Source organism: Watersipora subatra, chromosome 9 (assembly GCF_963576615.1).
Source record: "Watersipora subatra chromosome 9, tzWatSuba1.1, whole genome shotgun sequence".
NCBI classification, from domain to species: domain Eukaryota; kingdom Metazoa; phylum Bryozoa; class Gymnolaemata; order Cheilostomatida; family Watersiporidae; genus Watersipora; species Watersipora subatra.
Window position 1 is genome coordinate 11,426,832 of NC_088716.1, and position 27,488 is coordinate 11,454,319.

Consider the following 27,488-nt stretch of genomic DNA (forward strand, 5'->3'; position numbering starts at 1 on the left):
AGGTTGCTCATGGCGATGGAATAGTTGGGATTGATTGCTATACCTGCCTGCTTTGCCAGAAATTTCATTAAGTATTAGGGCTTCAACTGTTTTTATCCGACGCACTGTAAGGATTGCTCAAGTTTCCTGTCAACTGGCAGCATCCAAGAGGCTGCCATTTGGTGTTTCTATTGTATTAATTTTAAGATCAAGTCTTTATAAACTTACCAGTTCTTATCTAAAAAGATTTCTTAAAGCAAGAGTTCAGATGTGTATTTATGGAAAGGCCACTTGTCACCATATGTCAACAGGTTGCTGTTACTATATTCACAAAATGCTCAGTTTTGCGTTACAGGTTGTAACATAATATTCTGTTGCAGCCGGAATAGCTACTAAACAAAGAGTTATCTTGATCAATCACTTGCTGTTCTTGTCAGGGTCAATGCCCATTGCTCTGAACAGTGTTAGCCATATTTGATTCTGTTACATTTGCAGTCTCTCTTATTGCCAATATAGGTAAAGATGTGTCAAATTATCCATGAAGACGTGGTCACCTACTCACAGAGGTTCCTTGATGAGCTCTCACGTTACAACTATGTGACACCAACCAGCTACCTCGAGCTCCTCGGTATCTTCAGCAGACTGATCGGTATCAAGAAGAATGAGCTTGTTGTTGCAAGAAACCGCACCAAAACTGGTTTAGACAAGGTGGGACAAATCCAGATGTTAACACATATATGGGTTGCTAGCAAAACACATCAAATGGTTAATTTGCTTTAATATAATCACTTGTGATTGGTTGTAGCTACTGTCGACAGCAGATGAAGTTGCTAAGTTACAACAAGAGTTGGAGACAATGAGGCCGCTGCTAGAAGAGGCAGTGAAAGAGGCAGAAGTGACCATGATTCAGGTGTGTTTCTTTTCCCATCCATTTCAAATCATGTACATGTATATGACTTTAAATAAGCAAATGTATGTGGTGTGATCATATCTGTACAGATTGCTATCTTTAACAATTAAAAATTAAAATGTTCAAAATTTAGCCTACATAATCATTCAAAAACATAGTTTTACAGCTGTGTAGTTGCCACATTTGAAATCAGGAAAATTGAGAATTACTATATAATTTATAGCTATTGACTAAATTCACAATGAGTAACAATGTTGTAAATGAGAATTTTAGTTTTCCAACAAAAGGGTCCAGTTTATTTCACACACTACTGTAAGACTATCATGAAATTTATAGCTTCTCTATATGATTCTTTTTAGATTTGCTGTACACTATTATTGTTGTTCATATAAATGTAGCACTTTAAAGGTACTTCCTCTCAGCATGTTGCTCTACTAAGGAAGGAGTTTTGGCGATTATTGACATATTCTTATGAATAGTAACTTTTGTAAAAACCTTTTGCTTTTTCTTCTATGCAAATGCAGTCCTATGAGGAAGTGATTTCACTTTCCCTAGTAGTCGCTACAAACTGCTAGCCACTAATTACAATGACAAGATGTACCAAAGACCAATGACTTTTTCTCTTTTTCACTCTCTCTCCCTCCCTTTCCCTCACGCTCTTTCTCTCTCTCCCTCCCTCCTTCCCTCTCTCTCTCCCTTTTTTTCTCTCACCCCTACCTTTACCCCACTCTCTCTCCCTCTCGTTCTCTCGCCCTCTCTTTTTCTCTCCCTCTCTTTCTCTCTCGCTCTCTCTCTCTCTTTCTCTCTTCCTCCCTCCCTTTTCTTCCCTCTCACTCTCTTCCACACTCTTTTTCTCTCTCTCTTCTCTCTCTCTCTCTCTCTCCTTCTCTCCTTTTTCTCTCTCTTTCTCCCCTCCGTTTTTTCTCTCTTTCCCTCCCTTCCATCATTTCTTCTTCTCTCTCTTTTTCTCTCCCCTCCTCTCTCCCCCGCTCTCTTTTTCTCCTTCCCTCTCTCGCCCTCTCTCTCCTGCCCTCTCTCTCTCTTTTCTATGTAGTATATTATTACTATCCATTGCTTGATGTTGCCTGCAGATCACTAAAGACACAGCCATAGCTGAAGACACTAAAGCTGTGGTGCAGAAAGAAGAGAATGAGGCTGCGGAGAAAGCAAGAGAGACCCAGGCTATCGCTGATGATGCTCAGAGGGACTTGAATGAAGCTCTTCCAGCTTTGGTAATGCATAGATTTAGTCCCAAAATTTGGTTGCATGTTAAAATTCATCGCAAAGTGAGCAACAGGTTATGATGAGTTGACATCAAAAATGTCTTATTTGTAAATGGCACCCATCATGGCAGCTGTAGTGTAGTGGTTAGTGCTCTGATTGTGAAACAGCAAGTCAGGGGTTCAATCCCTGCTACGATATGCCAAGAAGGTTAATTGGTCGTTAACTGCTCTTGCGCCAAGGGAGATCACCCTGACAAACAATCTGAGGCAAGTACTGGGAAACCACCTGCGTAGCCTCCCAAGATACACATGAAATCTCTGATCCAATCAATTTGAGAAGATCATGATATGAAAGCGTGCCTGTGGCACAATACTTGTAACTAACATTTTAACAACCTGCTACTGCCAAAAATTTTAGATATTTTATCATAAGTCAACAAGATAAATATCTCTGTATGAGTGATGCTAATAAAACCACATCTTGAGTGGTACTAATAATACCTGCTAATAAGTGGTATCAGTGGTGCCATCTAAACCACTCATTTAGTGATACTAAAATGCGGGATGGGCTCCTGATCATCTAATATGGTAATAAAGTGGAATACTTCAGATAATCATCTTTATTTTGATTATAAACAAGTTAAGTATATAGCGTTAAATATCATTTAATTTATATCTATAACGAAATTATTTACAGACTATTTACATTATAGGAGCGTTCCAATGTTGTAAGTCCAATGTAACCACTCATTTCAACGAATCAAATATACATAAATTATTTTTCATTCAGCTTATATTTTATAATGCATGTTTAGGCACAAGTCTAGTAGATTTTTTGGCTACCTTCCATCAGTATTGATATTTAAGATTTTAAGAGTTCATTTATGCTCTGTTATTGCTAGGATGCTGCGCTCGCTAGTTTAAAGTCTCTCAACAAGACTGATGTGGTGGAGGTGAGGGCCATGCAGAACCCACCCGCAGGTGTCAAGACTGTCATGGATGCTGTTTGCATCATGAAAGGCATAAAGCCAAAAAGGAAGGATGGAGAAAAACCTGGTCAGAAGATCGATGACTACTGGGAGCCGGCGAAAGGTCTGATTTCACCAATCTATATGTAGTTCTACCAGTTCATATGCAGTTCTAGCTGTTTTCTGAACGCTGAAGTTTTTGAATTTTTGTTGATGTAGTGGAGTTTATGGAAGAGGGTGATTTAAGCTGTTTTTTTCTTATTCTTTCAGTACCTCTTTTGCTAAAGAGTAGTGTTTTGTGGGCTTGTTCCTTCAAACATAAATTATTCTCTGTCATAGGTAGCAAGTTTATATTGGACCCATTACCTTTACATTACGAAATCCTCTAATAATTTACTTCAAAAAAGAATGTATGTATTATATTATAGGGATGTAGGATTCACAAGATTGGAATAGTCGATCATTTTCTAAAATAGTATAACTGTGTTTTATCCTATTTTATCTATGGTCATGGTCAATCTCAAATGTTATTGTTTATACACATTACTAAAATGTTATTAACTACATAGAAAAACCAGTAGTACAAGCATGAGGATATCAGTTAGCTTAGAGACCATCATCTCTCAAATGGTAACTACTGAGTGTTCTAGTCTCAGCCTGTCAGTGTTGTGAAATACAATTTATGTGCTGCTTTACATAAGAATATCATAAAGTATTAGGTCACAGGATATGTAAGTTCATGCAATTTATAGAATATATTAGTTCATAGAATACGTAAGTATATGCAATTTATATGATATATTAGATCATAGAATATGTAAGTATATGCAAATTATATGATATATTAGATCATAGGATATGTAAGTATATGCAATTTACATGATATATTAGATCATAGGGTATGTAAGTATATGTAATTTATATGATATATCAGATCATAGAATATGTAAGTATATGCAATTTATATGATATAACAGATCATAGGACATGTAAGTATATGCAATTTATATGATATATTAGATCATAGGATCTGTAAGTACATGCAATTTATATGATATATTAGATCATAGAATATGTAAGTATATGCAATTTATATGATACATATACATGTATATTAGATCATAGAATATGTAAGTATATGCAATTTATATGATATAACAGATCATAGGACATGTAAGTATATGCAATTTATATGATATATTAGATCATAGGATATGTAAGTATACGCAATTTATATGATATATTAGATCATAAGATATGTAAGTATACGCGATTTATATGATATATTAGATCGTAGAATATGTAAGTATATGCAATTTATATGATACATATACATGTATATTAGATCATAGGATATGTAAGTATATGCAATTTATATGATATAACAGATCACAGGACATGTAAGTATATGCAATTTAGATGATATGGTAGATAATAGAACATGTAAGTACAGTCAAACTTGGATAACTCGAACTTCACGGGACCGAGCAAAAGTGTTCGAATTATCAGAGCGTTCAAGTTATCAGAGCACTGTCACAAGTCTATGTATTTACTTATTTATTAGTAGATACATGTACATAAACAAACTATAATATAAATCAAAAGCACAACTGGCTTGTTTCAAATTAAATGCCTCTAATGTAAAGTTTAAAACGTTTTTTATCAAAAAGTATAGAGATTTTTCTATCACTTGAGATTGGTTCGTTGTTTGAGGTGATGTTATTGCCAGGACGTTTTTTAGATTGACATTGGCAAAACTTGATCGTTGTTGAAATGCTCAAAAGAAAAGACATCTTTTTCTTTTGAGCGTTTTACCCACGATCAATTTTGCTGATTTTTCTTGAAGTTTATGCAAAGATTACCTCACTTTACCTTGCTTTCGAAGGGCGATAGCAGAGCGGATGTTTGGTATAAATCAAATTTCACCAAACCTTTAGAAAAGTCGTTGACAAAAATATTTTGCCGATGGTGATAATAACGACGCTTATGAATTACGAAAAGTTGAGGTTTACCTCTATGGCTTGGAATAGTGATTTTCTAAAGCGATAACAACCGTTTCGGTAGCCGTTGGGCAAAAAGCAGTTCGAATTAACAGTGTTGAGTTCGAGTTATCTATAGCAATTTATCATTACGTGGGAACGGACCAAAGAAACCGTTCGAATTAACCATGTGTTCGAGCTATCCGTGGGCGAGTTATCCATGTTTTACTGTATATGCAATTTATATGTTGTAATTATGAAGTATGCCAGTAACCGAATATCTATGTTAAAAGGTGTATAGTCTAGTAGATGCTACAACATGATGGCTCTATTGAAAGGTTATAATTCCTTAGTCACGCTTTTGTCAACAGCCATTGTTAAAAAGGTGCGCATATATGTCTATGCAGCTCTCCTTACCGACCCAACCAAGTTCCTTGAGTCTCTCTTTAAGTTTGACAAAGACAACATCCCTGAGACAGTCATCCAAAAGATTCAACCTTACATAGACAACCCAGTCTTCACTCCTGCCAATATTGAGAAAGTCTCAAAGGCTTGCACGTCTCTATGTCAATGGGCAAGGTAAGATGTCTGTTGCTAGTTCTATTGATCTTCCTCTGGTGCGGTTTTGCATTTAGAGTTTTTTTGTCATTGATAGCATTTTATAATTAAATCTATGCAAGCATTAAAGATGAATTTATACAAAACTTTAATAGATTTTATCTGAAAGTGTCGGTATTTTTTTATCATTCGTGATTGTTTTTGATGTTTGAGATGATCTGAATGCCAGGATGTTTCAAGATTAAAATCGATAAATCTTGATCGTGATAAAAACGCTCAGAGGAAAAATACGTGCAAAATGACATAATTAGTCGCTATTGTTGCTATAGTTGATATCAGCTATTGTATCCAGGTTGAATCGTTATTCGTCTATATTCTAGCCTCTTTGGAACTATAGACGTCATAATCACACTTTCACTTGATCTGAGCGTTTTAACCGCGAACAAGTTTTGTTGATTTTAATCTTGAAACATCCTGGCAGTCAGATCACTTCAAACAACAAAAACAATTGCAAATGATAGAAACATACCGATACTTTATGATAAAATTTACAAAAAAATAGTGTAAGTTTATCTTTAAATAAGTGATGATATTTTTTCCTAGGGCTATGCACAAGTACCACTTTGTGGCCAAAGCCGTAGCTCCAAAGAGAGAAGCATTGAAGTTAGCGCAGGAGTCACTGGCCGAGACGCAGCGCATCCTTGACGCTGCCAAAGCCCAGCTGCAGGAAGTGGAGGAGGGCCTGGCAACGTTGCAGGCTAAGTTTGACGACTGCACACGAAAGAAGGAGGAGCTGCTGAATAACTGTGAGGTGTGCGAAGGGAGGCTGGTGAGAGCCGATAAGGTACGTACCTTTGTTCATCCTAATATAAGTACATGGGTCACTCCTTCTAACGGGAATGACTAATGACATCGGTTGAAATAAGTAGACTGTCCTTATTGGGTAGACAATAAGTACAGTCCACCAATGTTAGGACAGTCTTTGGGTAGACTCTTAGGTTAGAATGGAACTTACTGACACAAACAGTATCTGCTGAAGAAGAATCCAATTGGAAATTGTTTGCATCGCTTGTGACACAAATGATGTTAGAAAGATTTAGGACCGTTCGTAACTCGGTGTAAATCAGGGTTGTCGTAACCTTAGGTTACGATGCTTCCAATTTACACCGTTTCCAGGTTACGAACGATCCTAAACATAATTTTTTTCTAATGTCTAAGATTCGATATCTCAGCCTAATAAGCGGATTCTCTCTCCAACATGTTTGATCACTTATTTTACATTTTGACCTTTGTTATCGCTCTACTACTTCAGCTTTTGCACCATCATAATAAAATGTACTAAAATTTATGTGATAAGAAAATGAATTTTTTTTCTTTAAATAGGCACTTTTTTATACTGTTTGTTACTTTTTATTATAGTACAATGCGTATTGAGTAATTGATTCATAAGATTCCAACTTACTGAACTTCAAGTAACACCACGTATTAACAACAGATCGATGCTATTTGAGGACTCCTATTTATGTCTTAAAAACTCTTATTAAAGATGTGTAGATGTGTTCAATTATGATTGGCTGCAACACAAATTGGGGGTGTGGTTTTGGCATCTGCTAACTTGACTTTTTAGCTGCAATGGCTCATAGTCCTATAGAGGTGAACTACGCTGTAGCTATAAATATATAAGTATTAGTGCATGCATATGGCTGCTGACTGGCTAATACGGTCTATATTCTTGTAGCTGATTGGCTAATAGGATCTATATTCTTGTAGCTGATTGGTGGCCTTGCTGATGAGAAAGGAAGATGGGAGGAGTCGGTAAAAAGACTAGAGAAAGAAACAGATCTGATTGTAGGAGATGTTCTCATTTCTTCTGGAGCTGTTGCTTATTTGGGTCCTTTTACTGTAAGTTTCTAGGGCTATTTATTGTAAGTTTCTAGGGCTATTTATTGTAAGTTTCTAGAGCTGTTTATTGTAAGTTTCTAGGGCTATTTATCGTAAGTTTTAAAGTATTTCAATTATGAGCCTGTAATTCTATGGCTACTCTGCAGGAGTGTAGCTATTTTACTGTGTCTAGGGCAATCTATGAATTGTAAAGGACAGCTCTTGTGTGAGTTCTTAAGGCTATTATCTGACGAGTGTTGCCACTAAAAAGTAGCTGAGGCTAATAAGAGAGAGCCGTTGCTTTGCTATAGGTCTCTAAGGCTAAGGGCTTCCAAATCCACTTCAATACTTGAGCTACTCTATTATATTGAGGGTGCCATTGCCAGCTTCAGATAACCAAAAAGTTATTATTATCATAATGCAGCATTCTTTTTCACCTTTATTAATTATGATTTGGTTACTATAGAAACTGAATAATGCTTAAAGATTATACAGTCAGCCCTGGCCCAACTTGACATTTGTGGAAAAATATAGTATTATGCTATCATTTTTTTTTTGTTAGCATTTTGCACAATATACATTTGATCGGCAGGGAGAGTTCAGGAACGAAATGATGAGCAACTGGCTGAAGAAGCTTGAATCTGCATCTGTTCCTCACACCGAAGAACCAACTATTGTATCCACCCTCGCTGACCCAGTTAAAGTGCGAAGCTGGCAGATTGCTGGACTGCCGAAGGACACGCTGTCGGTGGAGAATGGAGTTGTGACTCAGTTCTCTAGACGTTGGTGCCTTTTCATTGATCCACAAGGACAGGCAAACAAGTGGGTCAAAAACATGGTAAGTTTGTTAGCAGCAAACAAGCATTTGCTTGACATGTTTATTTCAGGATCGTCCTCAAAAAAACTGATTTGATTTTTTTGATTTATTTACATCAACAATAGTAAGTAAACAAAAGAAAAAGCTGGAAAAGTGATGAAGCCCATAATACGCATTAGCATAGCTAGTCGTGGCGTCGGACTTGTCGTCATCATGTAATCAAGATCAATTTTATGAGTAATTAGGTTTTATTCACTTGTTAAAAGATGTAATTTAAGTTTTTATTGAAACTGGCCACCTTCTCTATGCTTTTATAGTATTAGGGAGTTGGTTCCAAAAAAGGGCGTGTCGGTAATCCACCCTGCGATGGCCTGCATGGGAAGAAGATTGTGGGAGATTTAGATAGAAATTTGAGAATCGAGTTTGATATATTGTGCGGGAGATGTAATATCTGATGTGGTGGATATACCACACCAGATATACTGGTTTAGTATATCCACCAATCGTTCGCTGTATTATATTCGTAGGATTTTTTTTCATCAAAAGCACCGATATTACATATCTACAGCAACAGTCTCCCCAACACCATTTATAGGCATGTCAATGATGCCAGATGATGCTACATACTCTATGTATATCATAACTATGATTTACAGGAAAGAGAAGCCGGTCTCGATGTGATCAAGCTGTCGGACAGAGACTTTCTCAGGTCACTTGAGAATGCCATTAGGTTTGGTAAACCGTGTCTGCTAGAGAATGTTGGTGAGGAGTTAGATCCTGCCTTGGAGCCTGTTCTGCTCAAACAAACTTTCAAACAGCAAGGTAAGGGCGAGAGCAACAGAGGGCGACTTGGCCTTTTGGAAATAAAGGAAGTACATGTACTTATTAACACAAACAACTCTTTTCTGTCAGATCTACTTAAGATAGCTAATTCTTTGCTTAGAAAATGCCTAGTTTTTACAGTGATCTTAGCTTGCAATAATGATACTGTAATGTTTTCAGGAAGCCTGGTGCTGAAGCTAGGCGATGCTGTAATACCATATCATGAAGACTTCAAGTTCTACATAACAACTAAGCTCCCCAACCCTCACTACACCCCTGAGGTGTCAACAAAGGTCACCCTCGTCAACTTCACCCTTTCTCCTAGTGGTTTAGAAGATCAGCTACTGGGTGTGTGATGTCATTTGGAGTTACTTTCTCTTGTTAACTATTTTTAATCGGTGATATTTTTTCGTAACTAACTTTGGTGCATGTAAAAAGGGTGATATGTATCTACAGGAAATGTATTTATAAATGCATACATGAAGACTAAGTCTTAATGGCATTGATAGCCTCGGTACTAGCAGTTTGAAATTCATTAAGCAACAGTCTTGGGATTGTAGCTTTGCATGCTCCCTAAAGAAGGTGTGAAAATAGATTTTTGATGACAACATCAGCAACTCTTTAATGACAACTCTCTGGTCTGAATTTGTCAGGTATCGTCGTGGCCGAGGAAAGGCCTGATCTGGAGGAGGCCAAGAACCAGCTGATTGTGAGCAATGCTAAGATGAAGCAAGAGCTCAAAGAGATTGAAGACAAGATTCTGGAGAGGCTGAGCAGTTCGGAGGGGAACCCTGTCGATGACATTGATCTTATCAATGTTCTAGAAGCTTCAAAGATAAAGTCGCAAGAGATCAAGGTCATTGCCTGAAAATAATTACTGTTAATAGACCAAGTAGCATAGGAGTTGTAGGCTGGTTGATGTGTTTTGAGGCTATCTGGCATTTCACTTTCTCTACACGGGTGACAGGGAGAAACCGTCTTAGATTAAAGTTTCCTTATTTATACGATTCCTAATTTAACGATATTTTAATGAACTTGCACAAAGAGTTAGTAGATTTTATCAGAAAGTATGAGTATTTTTCAATCATTTGTGATTATTTTTGATGCTTGAGGTGATTTGACTGCCAGCAAAATTCAAGATTAAAATCGCCAAAACTTGATCGCTGTTAAAACATCTACTGTTGCAACGACTACTAGGCAATTATGACATCTGTAGTTGCAAAAAGGCCGACAGAATAGTAAGGCTGCAATTTAAATGCAGATTAAATACAATTTTTCTTTGGAGCATTTTAATCATGATCAAGTTTTGTTGATTTTAATCTCAAACCATCCTGGCAGTAAGACCGCCTCAAACATCAAGAACAGTCACATATGGTAGAAAAATACCGATGCTTTCTTATAAATTCTACAAAAATTTTATGCAAGTTCATCTTCAAGAATTAGCCTTAGCTTCCAACTGTTGTCAGCTACAACCAATGATATACAGCCCCAAAGGATAGCCGACGGCTCTCATATAGGCGAGGTTTAATGATGGAGCTCTGTTGGGATGAACCAGAACACGGCACCCGAACAAACAAATATGCTGAATAAAGCACCTTGTAAATTTACGAATATTATGAACTATAGTGGTTATTTTACTTATCTGTTGAATTCATTTTGTTGTCAAATAAATATAGTATCCCAATATTGTCACCGTTATGATCAGTCAGTTGCCATTCACAAGCATTCGTGATATTAATAGTCACAATCGTAAAATAGCTCAAATTCGGTTTTGCATTTAGATTTTGAGTATGAAAACTACACTGCACAGCTTTGCCTGCTGTCCCACCTTATTGGCAAGGTAAAACAAGGTGAAACCGATGAAAGACTTTGTCATTTTATATTAGGGGTGGCAAAATATTAATCAAAAACTAGAAAAAAAATGCCGTTGTTCGGGTAATAATATTGAACTTTAGGCATATACTACGACCTTTACTAATTTTAAAATTACTAAAAGTAGGTAATTTGAAATGTTTTATTTTGATTAGATACATTATTTTGGTTAGGTATTACCCCTACATTGCAGAAATTCAATGTTTGCTATTGTGACCCGCGGGGTCTACTGGCTGAATAAGCTAATGAAACGATAACAACGATTCGTGTTTTCTAAAACCTAACAAGGCAACGCGACCGCCCCGCGAGAGTTGTGTTTGCTTTGAAACCCAGGCTAGCACAATCCTAATAGAGCTCCATCATTAAACCACGCCCATATGATAGCCGTCGGCTATCCTTTTGGGCTGTAAATCATTGGTTACAAGCATACAAGCTAACGTCAGAGACAACCTCAAACATGAAACATTTATGTAACCTTTCGGTGAAACACGCTCCACAATCAGAAGAGTAACTAATCACATGGTATGCATAACACTCAACCTTTATTGGCTAGTTTACTGCTAGGCTGTTTATTATAATAATCATCAATGTAGTTGACCTCAATTTGACCTTGCTCAGGCTAAAGTGGTAGTCGCTGAGCAGACAGAGAGGGATATCGACGAGGTGCGAAGCAAATACATCCCAGTCGCAGTCAACACTCAGATTCTGTTCTTTTGCGTCGCTGACATGGCCAACATTGACCCCATGTACCAGTACTCCCTCGAGTGGTTCATTAAGATCTTCCTCGGCGGCATCGCCAATGCTGAGCGAGCAGGTACTCTATCTGGGCTTCTATAGAAACATACTTATCGGTACAGTTAATCTTCTTATGATCATTTCTCAACACATGAACTTAACTGCATACGGAGTAAAGTTATATCAAATGTTGGACTAAACACTTGATGTAGCTTGGAGTGTGCAACCTTTGTGAGTTTTCGGAGCAGTTCTATAATTGAATGGGAAGAAACTACTACAGAGAAACTCAAACAATTTGAGATAAGTTAGTTTAAGCTTTACCTAGTTTGAATTAATAAAGTTACATCACTTTTCCTCATGATTTCTGCTGCTCCCACACCTATCCGTTGCAAAGATTTCATTTTGTGTTTTTCTAAGATAAATCTAAAATAGAATGTTCTATTTATTTATTACCACTTTGTGAACCAAGTTTTTTCACATAAAATTTAGCTTTCTACTTTAGTTTTTTAAATTGCTATATTTTATGTGTTTAATACTGTGTAATTATGTACAAACATTGAGAAGTGTTTATAAGTTTTTGGACTATAAAATGAATGTATGTGTACTAGAATTTTTTGCTCGAGCAAGTGTCAACATAAGTAGCAAGTGTTGAAAGAAACCATCATATGTAAAAGTTTGACTGTATTCAGATGAGTCACTCCTAAAATTGTATGTAGAGGTTTGACTGTATTCAGATGAGTCACTCCTAAATTGTATGTAGAGGTTTGACTGTATTCCGATGAATCACTCCTGAAAATGTATGTAGAGGTTTGGCTGTATTCAGATGAGCCACTCCTGAAACTGTATGTAGAGGTTTGACTGTATTTAGCTGGGCCACTCCTAAAATTGTATGTTAGAGTCTGTATAATCTATAAATGCATGTGAATATCTGCAGACAACTTACCGAAGAGAATAGAGAATATCAACAGCTATTTCACCTTCAGCCTCTACAGCAATGTCTGCAGATCACTCTTTGAGAAAGACAAGCTCATGTTTGCTTTCCTCCTTTGCACTAGGATTCAGGCACACCAGGATCTTATAGTACCTGTAAGCACTTGTTACTCGATGTCAGTATTTATTTATTACAAAGCCCTTATCTGTGTTTGCGCCAAAGGAAGTTTTTGGAGTACTTTTTCCTGTTTTTGAAGTTTTCACCAAAAGCAGCTATTTATCAATGTGGCATCACAGCGAAAGTGCCACTGTAGCTAGTGACAGTGTCAGTCAGTTGCATTGAACTTTGTGTCACTTAGAGCTCTAGTAAACCTACCATGTGTCAGTAGTGGCATCTACTTTATACTTTGTGTTTATTCCATACTCCATGCAAACTTTTTTCTACAGGAAGAGTGGAGGTTTTTGATCGCTGGAGGAATTGCTAGATCGGTGCAGCTGCAAAATCCATCTCCAGATTGGATTTCTCCGAGGATTTGGGGTGATATTCTCAGCCTCACGGCTTTGGACAAGTTTGTCCCATTTGTTGAATCATTCCCCAGTGACATTGAAGCTTATAAGGTGGGCTTAAGACTTAACTAGGACCTTTAACGATGAACTTACACTAAGTTTTAGGATATTTTATGAGCGTATATCGGTATTTTTCTATCAATTGCGATTGTTTTTGATATTTGAGGTGATCTGACTGTCAGGATGTTTCAAGATTAAAATTGACAAGTTGACAGCGCTATACAGGTGTCTATTCAGATGCGATTGTTTTTGATATTTGAGGTGATCTGACTGTCAGGATGTTTCAAGATTAAAATTGACAAGTTGACAGCGCTATACAGGTGTCTATTCAGATGCGATTGTTTTTGATATTTGAGGTGATCTGACTGTCAGGATGTTTCAGATTTAAAAACAACAAATTTGCTAAAATGGTTAGACTTCGTTAACATGCTCAGAAGAAAAAGATGTGCCCTGAATTCTTCAAAAGTAAAGTCAGTAGTCATGCATATTGTTTATAGGTGATAAATATATAGTCTCATCGGCATCGTGTATTTACCTATATATGTTTACACAATATTTAGATGGAAAGTGGGACAATTTTTAACCAACCTAATTTACCTTAAAATCATTTGAAACATCTATAGAAATGTACCTGAAGCTATATTTGAAGTTTTATATAAACAATCAAGAGCAAATACAATATAAAATATATGCCAATAGAGACTGTTAACCCTGCAACTTGAATGCAATAGTCAATGTCATTACGAGAAGGACAAACAGGAAACACGACTACCGATGTCATTTTTCTTCTAAGCATTTTAACCGCGATCAAGTTTGGTCAATTTTAATCTTGAAACATCCTGGCAGTGAGATAATCTCAAACATCAAAAACAATTGCAAATGATTGAAAAATACCGGTGCTTTCTTATAGAATCTAATAATAAATCTTTGCAAGTTCATTTTTAACTTTATTATTTATAGAATAGTAAATTTATAGAATAGAGAATTTTTACTTGAGTAGACCATTTCACCAACTAAATCTTAGAAAACCATGTAGTCTAATTTGGTTTCATCCTCTTCTTTGACCAACCTTCTAGGGGATATCCAGTTTAGATAGCATGATTCGGATGGGCAGTAATGTTATGTTTTACAATCAGTGATGAGGGAATGCGTAAAATGAAATGTAAACACAGGTAAGAAGAGAGTTTCATGTGAAATACTTAGTCTAACATGTCACTGGTTCTTTCTTAGAAAAGAGTCACATGATTAGAAAATTTTGGTATAGTGTAAGTGCATTCTGAGTACTTGTACGTGTAAGTAGGTACGTGTAAGTAGGTACGTGTAAGTAGGTACGTGTAAGCAGGTACGTGTAAGCAGGTACGTGTAAGCAGGTACGTGTAAGCAGGTACGTGTAAGCAGGTACGTGTAAGCAGGTACGTGTAAGCAGGTACGTGTAAGCAGGTACGTGTGAGCAGGTACGTGTGAGCAGGTACGTGTGAGCAGGTACGTGTGAGCAGGTACGTGTGAGCAGGTACGTGTAAGCAGGTACGTGTAAGCAGGTACGTGTAAGCAGGTACGTATAAGCAGGTACGTGTAACAGGTACGTGTAAGCAGGTACGTGTAAGCAGGTACGTGTAAGTAGGTACGTGTAAGTAGGTACGTGTAAGTAGGTACGTGTAAGTAGGTACGTGTAAGCAGGTACGTGTAAGTAGGTAAGTGTAATTAAACCTGCTATCAAGTATTGTCTGAAGGCACCCTTTAACTGAGAGAACTCTCTTTGCATTCTGAAAAAGTAACAATGTTTTTAATAGCTTTGAGCTGCTCGTTTTTTTGGGATTTTCAGATGCTTTTGTAGACTTCTGCCATACGTTTGAAAAAGTGTTTGCTATTCCAACGATTAACTAATTGTTTTTAAAACGCTTTTATATTTCCTCTACACATGCAACTAATAGAATTGGCTTTCAAATTGAGATTCTGTTACAGAAAATATTCGACAGCGCTGATCCACATCTCGAGAAGCTGCCTGGAAAGTGGAATGATGAGCTTGATGACTTCCAAACAATCATTGTGCTGAAATGCTTGCGGCCAGACAAGATCACCAATGCCATGCAGGAATATGTTGCCAAGTTTCTTGGCCAGAGATTTATTGAGCCACAGGTATAATTTCACCTGTATATGTGTATCATCAGCTTTTTCAAATGCCTTATGTCACCTTTTTGGGGCGCGGGTCATTAACCTTTCCAAAAGTGACATGTCACCATTATATTTGTGTCATTAACATTTCCAAAGGCTTCATGTCACCTGTATATGTGTGTGTCATTAACATTTCAAAAAGTGACATGTCACCTGTATATGTGTGTCATTAAACTTGTATATGTGTATCATTAAAACTTCCACAATTAACATGTCACCTGTGCACACTTCCATAAGAATAATATGAGTAAAAAATTTCCTGTATAAGTTTTTATAGATGTTTTTGTATTGCCCATGTACAGTTGCTTTGGCTACATCATTGAATCATCCACCCCTATTGTATAGGTCTGGTTGGAAACATGTCTAATTACAGCCTGTCTTTATGCTGACACTGATCAGCAGTTTTGAGTGTTTAGCTATATTCACAGTCACCTGTTAAAAATTCTTTGGATGGTGAAACCATGAGCTTCAATTTCCTTTTAGCTAATTTATTTTGCTTGTGGAATTATTTCATCATTATAAATGAAGTTCAATTCAAAGTAGTAATGGTGTAAAACAACTTTCACATTCTCTGTTTCCTAAAGACTTCGTATTCCTCATCTATCCCTTTTTCCTTAAAAGGTTAAAACTGCTTCATTAGTCCATTTTTTATTCTTAATATGTTAAAACATCGCAGCAGTTAGTGCATATATTTGCATTACTTTTACAATATCTGCAGAATCAAATTCTGTTTGCTCCCCCTAATCATGGCATTTTATATAAAGCTCAGTTGGCATCTGTTCTGTAAAACTCACTAACCGGTAACACTATTCCACAGACCGCTGACTTGGGAGCTGTCTACAAGGACTCATCACCTACAACTCCTCTCATCTTTGTCCTCTCCCCTGGTACTGACCCCGCTGCCGATCTGCATAAGTTTGCTGAGGATATGAAATTCAGCAAGAAGTTGTCTTCCATTTCACTGGGTCAAGGTAAGGAATGGCATGAAATGGTTGTAAGCTTATTTTAAATTTGCTGCAATTAGTGCATTCTATGTCTTCAACAGCCTTATTTATTTCTCTATAATGGAGGGTTTAAAACACCAATTTCATTTTGAGTTAACTTGCTTTCCAATAAAAACACTTTAATACAGATTTGTCACAGATTAAATAATAAAATATAAAATAGATTTGCACCTTGATACTCAAAAGTCAATTTCTGCAAATTTATGTTTATTGGTTTTGTTAACTCTGTGTAACCACCAATACACTGTTGTCATAGCAACCACCAATACACTGCTGTCATAGCAACCACCAATACAATGCTGTCACAGCAACCACCAATACACTGTTGTCATAGCAAACACCAATACACCGCTGTCATAGCAACCACCTATACACTGCTGTATAATAGCAACCACTAATACACTGCTGTCATAGCAACCACAAATAAACTGTTGTCATAGCAACCACAAATACACAACTGTCATAGCAACCACCTATACACTGCTGTCATAGCAACCACCTATACACTGCTGTCATAGCAACCACAAATACACTGTTGTCATAGCAACCACAAATACACAACTGTCATAGCAACCACCTATACACTGCTGTCATAGCAACCACCTATACACTGCTGTCATAGCAACCACCTATACACTGCTGTCATAGCAACCACCTAAGCACTGCTGTTGCTTCGTACATTTTGCCATGGCGTTATACTGAATTGTTGTTACACCAATTTTATGAATGTATGTAAACTGTACCACTACTGTTTCTAGGTCAAGGTCCACGTGCCGAAGCTATGATGCGATCTGCTATGGAAAGAGGGAAATGGGTCTTCTTCCAGAACTGCCATCTTGCCCCGAGTTTCATGCCTAGTCTAGAGAGGATGATAGAACAGATAGACCCTGACAAGGTACTGATAATCCTCTGCTCTCATTGGTGCTTCTCGTTGTTTAGCGCTAGATCATTGGTTGTCTAATTTTTAACACGCAAGTTCATTCAGTAGTTACTTCTGCTAGTTTTACTCATCTTATAAGTGGAGCAGTAAGGATGCTCGGCTTGCAACCCGTAGACTGAGGTTCAAATCTGATAAAATATTATTGGTGGGGTCGGATCGGGCATGTGATTATAAATGTTTCTGTGTTCTAAACTACCCTTGAAAACCAGTTTGCTTAGCTCAGCTTTAGATCATTGATTACTTTTTATTTTTCAAACTTATTCTTATAATCTTTTTTGTAGTTCACCAGTCACCGAATTCATTAGCAGGTTTTTGCTTGCAGGTGCACAGGGACTTCAGGCTCTGGCTCACTAGCATGCCCTCTCCCAAGTTCCCCGTTTTCATCCTTCAGAACGGATCAAAAATGACTGTTGAACCACCAAAAGGAATAAAGGCTAATCTACTTAAATCTTACTCTAGTTTCAATGATGACTTCCTGAACTCTTGTGGCGAGAAGGTAGGAAAGTCTCTTATGCCGATAACTTGTCATGCAGGTTAACACTCTTTCATCAAACAACTTGTGGGCTGATTCAGAAAACGCTAAATTATTCATTTAGAAATATGCTTGGAATAAACCTGGAAACTCATGAGTTTTAAAATGAAAAAGAATAGATATTGGAGTTGTCCTTTCATGCTCATTATTATTATACATCTATGTGTGTAAAGCATTTTTATTGGCAGTGGTTATCATCAACAAAATGATGTTTTTCATTGAATGCCAAAAGAGAGGAAAGAAATGAAAGGATGCAGAAATCAAGAATTATTGAGTGAGGTTAACAGATCTGTTTTAAAAGTTGGTAATGTTATAGTATTGCGGAAAAGTTGGAATAGTGAATTGAAGGTTGTAGTAACAGAAAGTTCATAAAATGAAGCATACGATGTTGGATGTAGCTTGTTGGCGTCACCAAGAAGAAAACTATGTTTTTTATTTCCCATAGTAAAAGTTCATATAGTAAAAGTGAACTGCTGTGCTGCCCTTGTTACAAACTATTATCAGTAATGACTCACCCAGATTTTATTTTACTTCACAAATAGCGGCTGGTAAGTAAGACGCTAGTTAGTCACATGTTCTCTTTCTTTTATGACTCACCGTACGAGCGATCAGTATAATTCTGTTAGCATTTATCAGCACATTTCAGCTGTTTGTCGCTAGTCTTTCTATTTAGTTGTATAACACAGTTTACTTCCGATGTTTCTCTCTGCATGGCTCTCATATCTTTATCAGGTCATCTTGTGATTCAAGTATTGTGCAAGGACAGCCATATCTTGATCTGCTTTTATCTGGTTATTGTATTTGTTAATGGTTAAGACATCAATGTCTATGACACGGTACCTGCATTCGGTGTCTATGATGTAGTACCTGCATTCACTCTTCAGCTTTGGTCAGCTAGCTAATTTTCTTTCGATTATTTTCAAGCTACTAACACCTGTCTGACCCTGTCTGAACAATTGCTTATAAACATAGGTTCAACTTGGTGAGCATTCGTTTGGATTTGTAGAACCAGACATTCAAACACATGCTGCTCTCGCTGTGTCTCTTCCACGGCGTTGTACTTGAAAGACGAAAGTTTGGAGCTCTTGGATTTAACATTCCATATGAGATGACTGACGGAGATCTGCGTATCTGTATTTCCCAGCTCCACATGTTCCTCACCGAGTATACAGAGATTCCTTACAAGGTGGGTTGATCTTTAGTCCTTTAGTTGTAACTCAAATCTAGTTTAGTCAACAGAAGGATGGAGTGCAATTCGCAAAAATGGCCACTAGTGGGAACAGGAATAGCATGCAACTAAAAATTACTCTCTGCAAATTGGCATGTCTGCAGCTGCAGAGGTTCTCCAGTCCCTGGGCTTAGCCATGCTATACCAAAATCATAGAGCCAATGTTTGCGCTAAAATGCTCTTAAAAACAAGCGCAGACATCAGACATTCTTTGAGAGATTGCTAATGCAAGCCAGTCAGCTACCATTAGCTTATACTTGAGAGATGCTCTACGTTACGCAGTTGATTTATTGTGGCCATAGATGAACGCTAATTCAACCAAATGAGAAATAGCTGTAACATCCAATGATGATGTAATTTTTTTTAGCTGTGAATGCATTGTTTAAACATCAGCTATAAATATTAGTGAGCCTCATTGGCTGAGTTATTGTCACTAGTAACTTTGAAGATGAGTTGAATACTGCTAATTTTGGTTTTAAGATTACTTGACATAGCCCACTTTATCACCATAATCTTTACTATAGTAAAAGCTGTATCCATTTGTATGTTTGTCTGTCTGTTCGACACCACACTAAGAGCGTTAGAAAAAAAAACACTTCCCTGTAAAGGAGTTAAACGGGGATATTTGGATTCCTAGCCAAGCGCCTTACCACTGTCCCACTTGATCACATTTTTCCATATAGGAACAACTGTGCACATAGTTATTACATGTGACGATCTCTCATGTCGTACGGGACTGCCAGGGTACTAGTAGAGTAATATTATCTGAAGTTTTTTCAAGCTAACTTCTAGGTAGGTGTTGACATCTAAACAAATATTATAAAAATAAGCACTTTATGAATCATTAACATGTAGCTAGAAAGTTCTTTCATGTCCTTTCTACTTTACACTTGGATTCAGCAAGTATTTTTTACATTGAGGTCCATAAATATAGATCCACAGTTATCTGCTGCTGGAGATCCACACAGCTGTTTATCATACTAAGTGCTGCTATGTGTAGGTATTGCTCTACACTGCTGGTCACATCAACTACGGAGGTCGTGTCACGGATGACATAGACAGACGGTGCATGATGAGTGTGCTGGGGGAGTTCTACTGCCCCGCAGTGCTCAATGAGGACCACATCTACTCCCCAGCAGGCATCTATAAACAGATCAGCCCCTCTCTCGATCATCATGTAAGTTACTGCTTTACAAGCGATAACTTGGGTGACATTTCTTATATTAGACCTTCGTATAAGCTGTGCTAGTAATGTTTGGAAATTGTAGTTCTCAGGCTAAGAATTGTTTACACGGGATCACTGCTGAGTTTTGGTTTAAAGATTACTCAGCGAGTTGTTGATAGTTTTACTGTCATACAAGGGAAATGTTGTTTTGAAACTAGATTACATCTTGATGTTTTCAAAGTTGTCATCTATGTCTGCTACTGGTGCTCCTTTATCTGTCTGATGCCATAACTGTGTCTGTTCTTCTGCAAACTGTCAGCGAGACTGTCCTGCTGTTAGTCTCGAACCATCGAACAGTTCCTTTTGCTTTGTGTTTCTTTATTTTGGATATTTCATTTATAAACTACGCGCAATAAAACATCGCGCACACAGTTGTGGAAAATTGTTTTTATTTCTGACTGAATTCTTTGGTTGTTAGAAATTTTGAGAAGATTGCCATTTTATACAGAAATTACAACCAAAGAACTTTATAGACTGCAGTAAACCTATACTGTTACATGTATTGGTTGTAGGAACTAGTCATTTGTCTGCTGTTGTCGTTACTACAATGGCGCCAGAAATTATGAGACCACTCAATAATTCACAACTTGAAATTGTTTTTCTATTGCTGCATATTAAAAACTTATTTCATATTAATTGTTAGAAAATTCTGCATCTAATGGTATATGGTTTGTTGTGGTTTCTAGCAAAGTTGAAGCAGTAAATCATCGCTACCGTCATGTCTCTAAAAATTTGAGATAGTTTCATAATTTTCAGTTGGCTCAGCATTTGCTAGTTCTTTCACAGTTGATTATAACAAAAATAGGTATCTTCGAGTGTCTATTGCTATGATATTGTGGCAAGATTGTGAGATTGTGACATTTTTCGGAACATTCATAGCCTCAGCTGCTACACATGAATCATAAATCACTACATACAATGAATCATGATCGTTAACGCTTATACTCTAGGGCTACATGGAGTACATAAAGAGTCTGCCTATCAATGACACACCAGAGATATTTGGCCTTCATGACAATGCTAATATCACCTTTGCTCAGAATGAGACATCGGCTGTTCTGGAGAGTCTTGTCAAACTGCAGCCTAAAGCTTCTTCAGGGGGAGGCAAATCTAGAGAGGAGGTAACTAGACATACCTGGTTAACAGCGGTTTTTTACTTTTCATAGAGAGAAATTTAATAATTTATAATTGGCTAAGATCTGTTATGAAAACCAAAGGTTTCATAGTTTCATGAATTTATGATAAACAAGAAAAGGTTTGTTAGTGGACTTAACTTTTTGATCGAAAGCGTACGATTGGCTAATTGTTTTGATTGCAAACCTTTGATTGGCTAATTGGCCCATCTCTGGCCCATACTGGTTCCTAGCATGCTTAGTGTTCATGTCTGGTAGGCATTTATGATTGGCTAAAGATTCTATTGCAATTTTCAATAGGTTACCAGATGCTAGTATAATCTAAAGAGATATTACGTTTTTGTTATGTTAAAATCTTTGATGTAGATAATGGAGGAGACAGCTAAAGACATCCTTGCCAAGGTGCCCAAGCCTGTTCCTATAGATCCCGTAATGCAGAAGTACCCCGTGTTGTATGAGCAGTCGATGAACACTGTTCTCGTACAGGAAGTCATCAGGTAACCATGGAAACAATGCTTTGTTGTTTCTCCATTGCTAATAAATATTCCTAATAAATAATTCCTAAATATTAATTCCTAAATAATTCCTTGTAAATATGAATACCTAAGGCTGACATGCTCTATTAAGTAAACTGTAGGTAAATATTTATTGCATAGGTACAACAAGTTGCTCAAGGTGCTGCACGGCTCACTGGGTGACCTGCTGAAGGCTCTCAAAGGTCTGGTTGTCATGTCACAGGCACTTGAAGAGATGGCCAACAGTCTCTATAACAACAGCGTACCAGGCATGTGGGCTGGCAAGGTGAGTATGGTTGTGACGGGGTCTGGCCTGGCAAATGCTTTTGTATTCTTATAGTTACAAAGTTCATGCATACCAATTGCATTGATTAGAGTAATTCAGAGAAGTCGATGAGTTGACCATTGTTATCAACAACTAGTGTTGATAAGCTGTTAAGTTGGTGAAAAACTTTGCTAGGTTTTTTAGTTTTTCGCCTTCCAGCACCAGCTATGCATAGATATTGTTTTCAAAGTAATATCCACCAGTGAATTCCTTAAATATATGATTCAGTTTAATTCATTTGCGACAGAGGCAAATTCTTTTAATTAGGAGTAATCTTATCTTGAAGCAATATACAATCATAGAGCTCGCCTGTACATGAAAAGCACTCAGGTCTTTTACTAATGCTAAGATTTATTATTAAAGTAGTCTTCTCAACTATATGCTCTGCTGACTAACTCCCCACTGCATTATTTCTTTTTGTATATATCATCGTTTAAGATAGATTAATAGTTGTTATAACAATAAATTTACTATTGCTATAATTATAGACACACTAATATCAACCCTAATTTTTTGAGTTTGTATCACTATGGAATTTAAGGCTATTTTATTATTTGTATTGCTGTTTCAATACTCGGAATTTCATCATAATAGGTACTGTATTTGATTGTTAATTCTATTTTTATCAGCCCAGTTTAGATCCTGTAATAGCAGTAAATGCAAAATCTCTCACTTTTAATTATAATTAAAAGCTAGAATTATAAAAAAAATCCAACTTGTGGAAATGTTTTGCTATACATGTTTAGATAAAGTATCTCATAGGCAGCTGTAAATATGTGAAATTGGAAGCAGTTGAGTATACTGTTGCTTAAAGTACAAGGGAGGCAAATCTAACTTATTATTTATGTAACATGTAAAAATTCTAGTTGCACCATTTAGAAGTTATCTTCTCTGCCAACATACAAAGTGTCAACTTAGACGCACAATTTTGTTCCCTGCTTTGTTAATAATATATGTAGGCGTATACTTATTCTATATCATTTCACAGTCTATTTATACTAACACTTGTCTGTAGTTCAACCTGAGCTGATCAGATGACCTCTGCATTTGTAACTATTGAAAAAAGATTTTCTGTTTTGCAGGCATATCCATCTCTAAAGCCACTTGCTGCCTGGGTAATCGATCTCGTCGAGCGTATGGACTTTATCCAAAACTGGATAGACAAGGGAATTCCTCCCATTTTCTGGATCTCAGGCTTCTTCTTTCCTCAGGCCTTCCTCACTGGCACCCTTCAGAACTTTGCCAGAAAGAAAGTTATCTCCATTGATACCATCTCATTTGGCTTCAAGGTGTGTTTCTCTTTCTAATGAAAGGCCGTCTGGTTGGCAGACCATCTTCCTAATAATATATGGCTAACTAGATGATTGAATATTTTTGGCTGGCTAGCTCACCTTAGTATGGAACAGTATGCAAAATGATGTGTTTGTTGCCAATGTTGCTTTTCGTTAAATTTGGTCATTTAAAAAACACGTAGCTGCTTTTTGTAAACCAATTTTCCGTAGTCCATTTTTTAGGATGACCAAGTTTCATCTGATCCTGTGTTATAACACTTGGCAGCATTTTTCATCCACCCTTTTTATCTGCTACAGTTAGCGGGTGTATACTTGAACCAAAATTAGAACTTGTACATGACACCACAATCTTCTCCTTTTAACCTTCCAGTAGTTTTGTGAGTGAGTGAACAATGATATACAGCTGTTCTCACCATACATCAGTATGTATCATGTGTTTCTTCATTATTTTTAATTTCTTTTCTTAAAATTATCAGCCATGTTTTTTTCTGAAAAAAAGTGTGAAACTTTAAAACTGAACGAGCAGTTCTACGTGGCTCTTCCTTAAATTGTGCCCATCACTCACGGTTAGACTCTCACCGGTGGTGAGAGAAGTATGGCTAGTTTTCACTAAGAGCGAACCCTTGTCCTGCAGTACACTGACATTTTAACCTGCATTAGAGTGCCTAATGTAAAAACCATTATAGTCAGGAACTCTGAGCATTCCATTGGAAACTTTTTAACTTGTCTCGCTGCAATTCCAATGACCCAATGTTTTAGACATTAGTGCTTATGGGGAGACAATTTCTTCATTTAGATTAAACATTCACCAATATGGTTGCTGTTAAGATATTCAGTAGCTAATTTGTAGGTTCACTAGGGTCAAGGTTTGCTGTGATTGTCTTACTAGAATGATTCCCTAATTATACATTTAGCCTTTGTTCCTGTGGTTTAACCGCGTATCTAATCACAGGTGATGAGAGAGTCAGTGGCTGAGCTAACTCAAGGGCCTGAGGATGGTTGCTACATTCGAGGACTTTTTGTGGAAGGAGCGCGATGGGACGGTGCCTCTCATAAGCTAGCTGAGTCTCGCCCTAAAGAACTCTACACCGAAATGGCATGCATGTGGCTTGTTCCTGAGGCTAATAGGAAGCCTCCTGAGACGGGCATTTACCGGTGCCCCGTGTATAAGACACTCACTCGAGCTGGTGAGAATACCAAACTAGACAGTTGATCTGCTAGCCTTCCTCTTTCGAACAAGTTTTTACTAGGGTTAATGCAGATTGACTGTTTTTTGGCATTTTGAATCCTATCATATCAAAGCTGTTCAGAGGCTTAGCATTTAGTTTTTGAGGAAATCACCATTTTTTATTCAGTTTCTTGCTTAATCATAGTATTATTCTAGGTTTTTACTCTCCACTGAACTTTTTATCATCATAAAACCATCTGAGTTAGGTATGTCAATCAGGAGTTACTTCCTCATTCTAGACATGCGCACTTTATTTATCAACATGTGCTTATGATATCCTTTTGAACTTTGAAAACAGCAACATGCATTAAAGCATATGGTTGGGATGTCCCTACTCTAGCTATTGTGCCACACTTACTAAATATAGCTTATGAAAGTATATGAATGCTTCAGTACCTGTATGCAAGGGCTTGTGTTGTAGGAACTCTCTCTACTACCGGCCACTCTACCAACTTTGTCTTCTGGGTAGAGATACCATCTGAGGAACTCCAGCAACACTGGATAAAACGGGCGGTCGCCATGCTCTGCGCTCTTAACTACTAGCTGAACCATGTTCGCTTTGAACCAATCATATCCTAAATTTTAACTAATGAACCAATGGGATCTATGCTCTCAGTTACTTAGCCAATCATATCTGATCTTTTGTTTAATTCCTAAATGAGGTTTCAGTGTCTTGTCTAATAAGCGAATAAGAGTTGATTTTTCAGTTCGTTCCGCTTGTCTAAAGGGGTCTTATGTTTCTCCTATTAAACTTTTTTATTTATTTAATGAGTAACTTTAATCTTATTTTTTACTAAGCCTTGATTTTTTTAATTATTTGAAGCTTGATAATATGAGTTTTACAAATGCATGAAATGAACTACCAGCTGCCAACTTTTCAAGTTTTACCATTTTTGTGTTACAATTTTATTTTGCTGTGATTGCTCCTCCGTCCTTACTAACAATATATCAGCTGTTTTGATGTGAATACGGTGCACACTTGACTATCTTCTGTAATTACCATAATTCACATTGTATATGCATACATCTGGTTTATCACCTAGCTGTCAGAGACAGTCGGACTCGAAATTTTAGCTCATATTTCGAAAGACCGATGTTTGTAAAACTGCAAGTTATAATTCTTGTCAGGTAGTTTATGACACTTCACAAATTTTAAATTCAAACCGTGGCATTTTATTCTTTACACTGATGAGCATGCAAAAAATGTAGATGTGAGCTCATTAGCACTAAGATTCAGTCTTGTGTGTCTGCAAGTTGTCAACCATATTTCTTTCTTAATTATTTGATTCAGATAGGCTGCCAACACCCTCTTGTAGACTTGCAAGCAATACATGTATTGATGCTACATGGCAACCTCGGAAAACAAGTAAATAAAGACAATTTAAAAAAATTATACTTTAGCAGGCACTGGTGCCAAAAAAGAGCATAATTATTTTGAAATATGAAAGTTTGTAAAGCATCATTTAGGTAGTGACTTTAGGCTATACAATGCTGCATAGCTCTATTGTTGGCAGCACGCTATACAATAGTGCATAACTCTATTGTTGGCTGCGTGTCCTCTTTAGAGCAGAGGTAGCCATATGGCAGGCATAAGAAATTTATGTGGCAGCCATGCTTCATACTGAGGATGAGATGGAGTCAGCTCATAATGAAAGCAAGTAAGCATCGCTGACACACTAAGCCTTTTTCATTTCGAGAAGATGTAATTCTTAATCTATGTTTATTAAGTCTTTTTGAGAACACAGGCTAATAAAACTGATTCATATTTGGGATAATGTATATCAGCCTAGTTGACTGTTGATTAAATCTTTCAGACCTAGTTTTTATATGTAGATATGGATGAGCTCATCTGTCTATAAACAAGAGTATAAAATTCTACATACGTGTGCATTTACCTTATACGCATCAAGAGGTGTTTATTCATACCAATGCTGATTAGAACACAGGTTACTATGACAGGCGTTTCTTAAATAACTCAATATAACCTCTGTATAAACTTTCTAATAGCAACTTATCAACTGTGCAGGAAAACAAAGATATATGATAAGAAAAAGGATACCAAAAAGTTGGAGGAGGATGGTGGGGCAGAAAAGCTCTTACCTGCATTTCACTTCAGTTCTCCCACTTTATCTGTAAAGGACATCTCAATAAACTCAGTAAGAAGTTTTATTTATTTCCATCTTTATGTTTAAGTTTAACTTTAAATGTAACAAATAGAGAATAACTAAAAAAATAAAGTTTTAGGTCGTGATTCAACAAAGATATTCAAAGATAGTTAAGTTGATAATACTGTGAGATAAGTATATAGATAGTTGACAACCGATAGTCAAGCTATTCCTGCTGAACCATGACCTCTACATACCAGCATCCAGTGTCGTATAGTTTCACAGAGTCCTGTGACCAAAAGCCGGAAACAAAAACGCTTGATTCCAAACAAACCTGATCGACATACTGATCTCAAATGGAATATTCTTACCTCGCTCTCAACATCTCACTCTTTTGCATTATTACAAAAATCATTTGTATAGTTTCTTGTAGGAAATTTTGTCGTTTTTCAAATGGTGTATAATACAACAATCAATTTCAGAGTGAATGCCAATGGGAGTAATTTTTGTTGGCTAGTATTGGGGCATCTCCATTATGACTTACATAA

The 27,488-nt window shown here is 36.9% G+C and overlaps 1 protein-coding gene across 1 annotated transcript in view; it reads left to right on the top strand.

Moving 5' to 3' along the window:
* LOC137403846 (dynein axonemal heavy chain 1-like) overlaps positions 1-25,763 on the top strand; it is a 105,223-nt gene extending 79,460 nt beyond the window's left edge. The window contains exons 50-75 of the mRNA XM_068089917.1: positions 496-687; positions 785-889; positions 1,981-2,121; positions 3,015-3,204; positions 5,467-5,638; positions 6,221-6,461; positions 7,388-7,519; positions 8,091-8,336; positions 8,972-9,137; positions 9,318-9,485; positions 9,791-9,993; positions 11,628-11,823; positions 12,679-12,830; positions 13,122-13,292; positions 15,204-15,377; positions 16,231-16,384; positions 17,176-17,312; positions 17,680-17,853; positions 18,896-19,075; positions 20,118-20,294; positions 21,293-21,463; positions 21,842-21,972; positions 22,132-22,276; positions 23,398-23,604; positions 24,560-24,794; positions 25,257-25,763. Of these exons, the coding sequence (XP_067946018.1) occupies positions 496-687; positions 785-889; positions 1,981-2,121; positions 3,015-3,204; positions 5,467-5,638; positions 6,221-6,461; positions 7,388-7,519; positions 8,091-8,336; positions 8,972-9,137; positions 9,318-9,485; positions 9,791-9,993; positions 11,628-11,823; positions 12,679-12,830; positions 13,122-13,292; positions 15,204-15,377; positions 16,231-16,384; positions 17,176-17,312; positions 17,680-17,853; positions 18,896-19,075; positions 20,118-20,294; positions 21,293-21,463; positions 21,842-21,972; positions 22,132-22,276; positions 23,398-23,604; positions 24,560-24,794; positions 25,257-25,378 (4,482 nt within the window). The 3' untranslated portion in view covers positions 25,379-25,763. The remainder of the gene's footprint in view (positions 1-495; positions 688-784; positions 890-1,980; positions 2,122-3,014; positions 3,205-5,466; positions 5,639-6,220; positions 6,462-7,387; positions 7,520-8,090; positions 8,337-8,971; positions 9,138-9,317; positions 9,486-9,790; positions 9,994-11,627; positions 11,824-12,678; positions 12,831-13,121; positions 13,293-15,203; positions 15,378-16,230; positions 16,385-17,175; positions 17,313-17,679; positions 17,854-18,895; positions 19,076-20,117; positions 20,295-21,292; positions 21,464-21,841; positions 21,973-22,131; positions 22,277-23,397; positions 23,605-24,559; positions 24,795-25,256) is intronic.
* Positions 25,764-27,488: the final 1,725 nt, after the last annotated feature.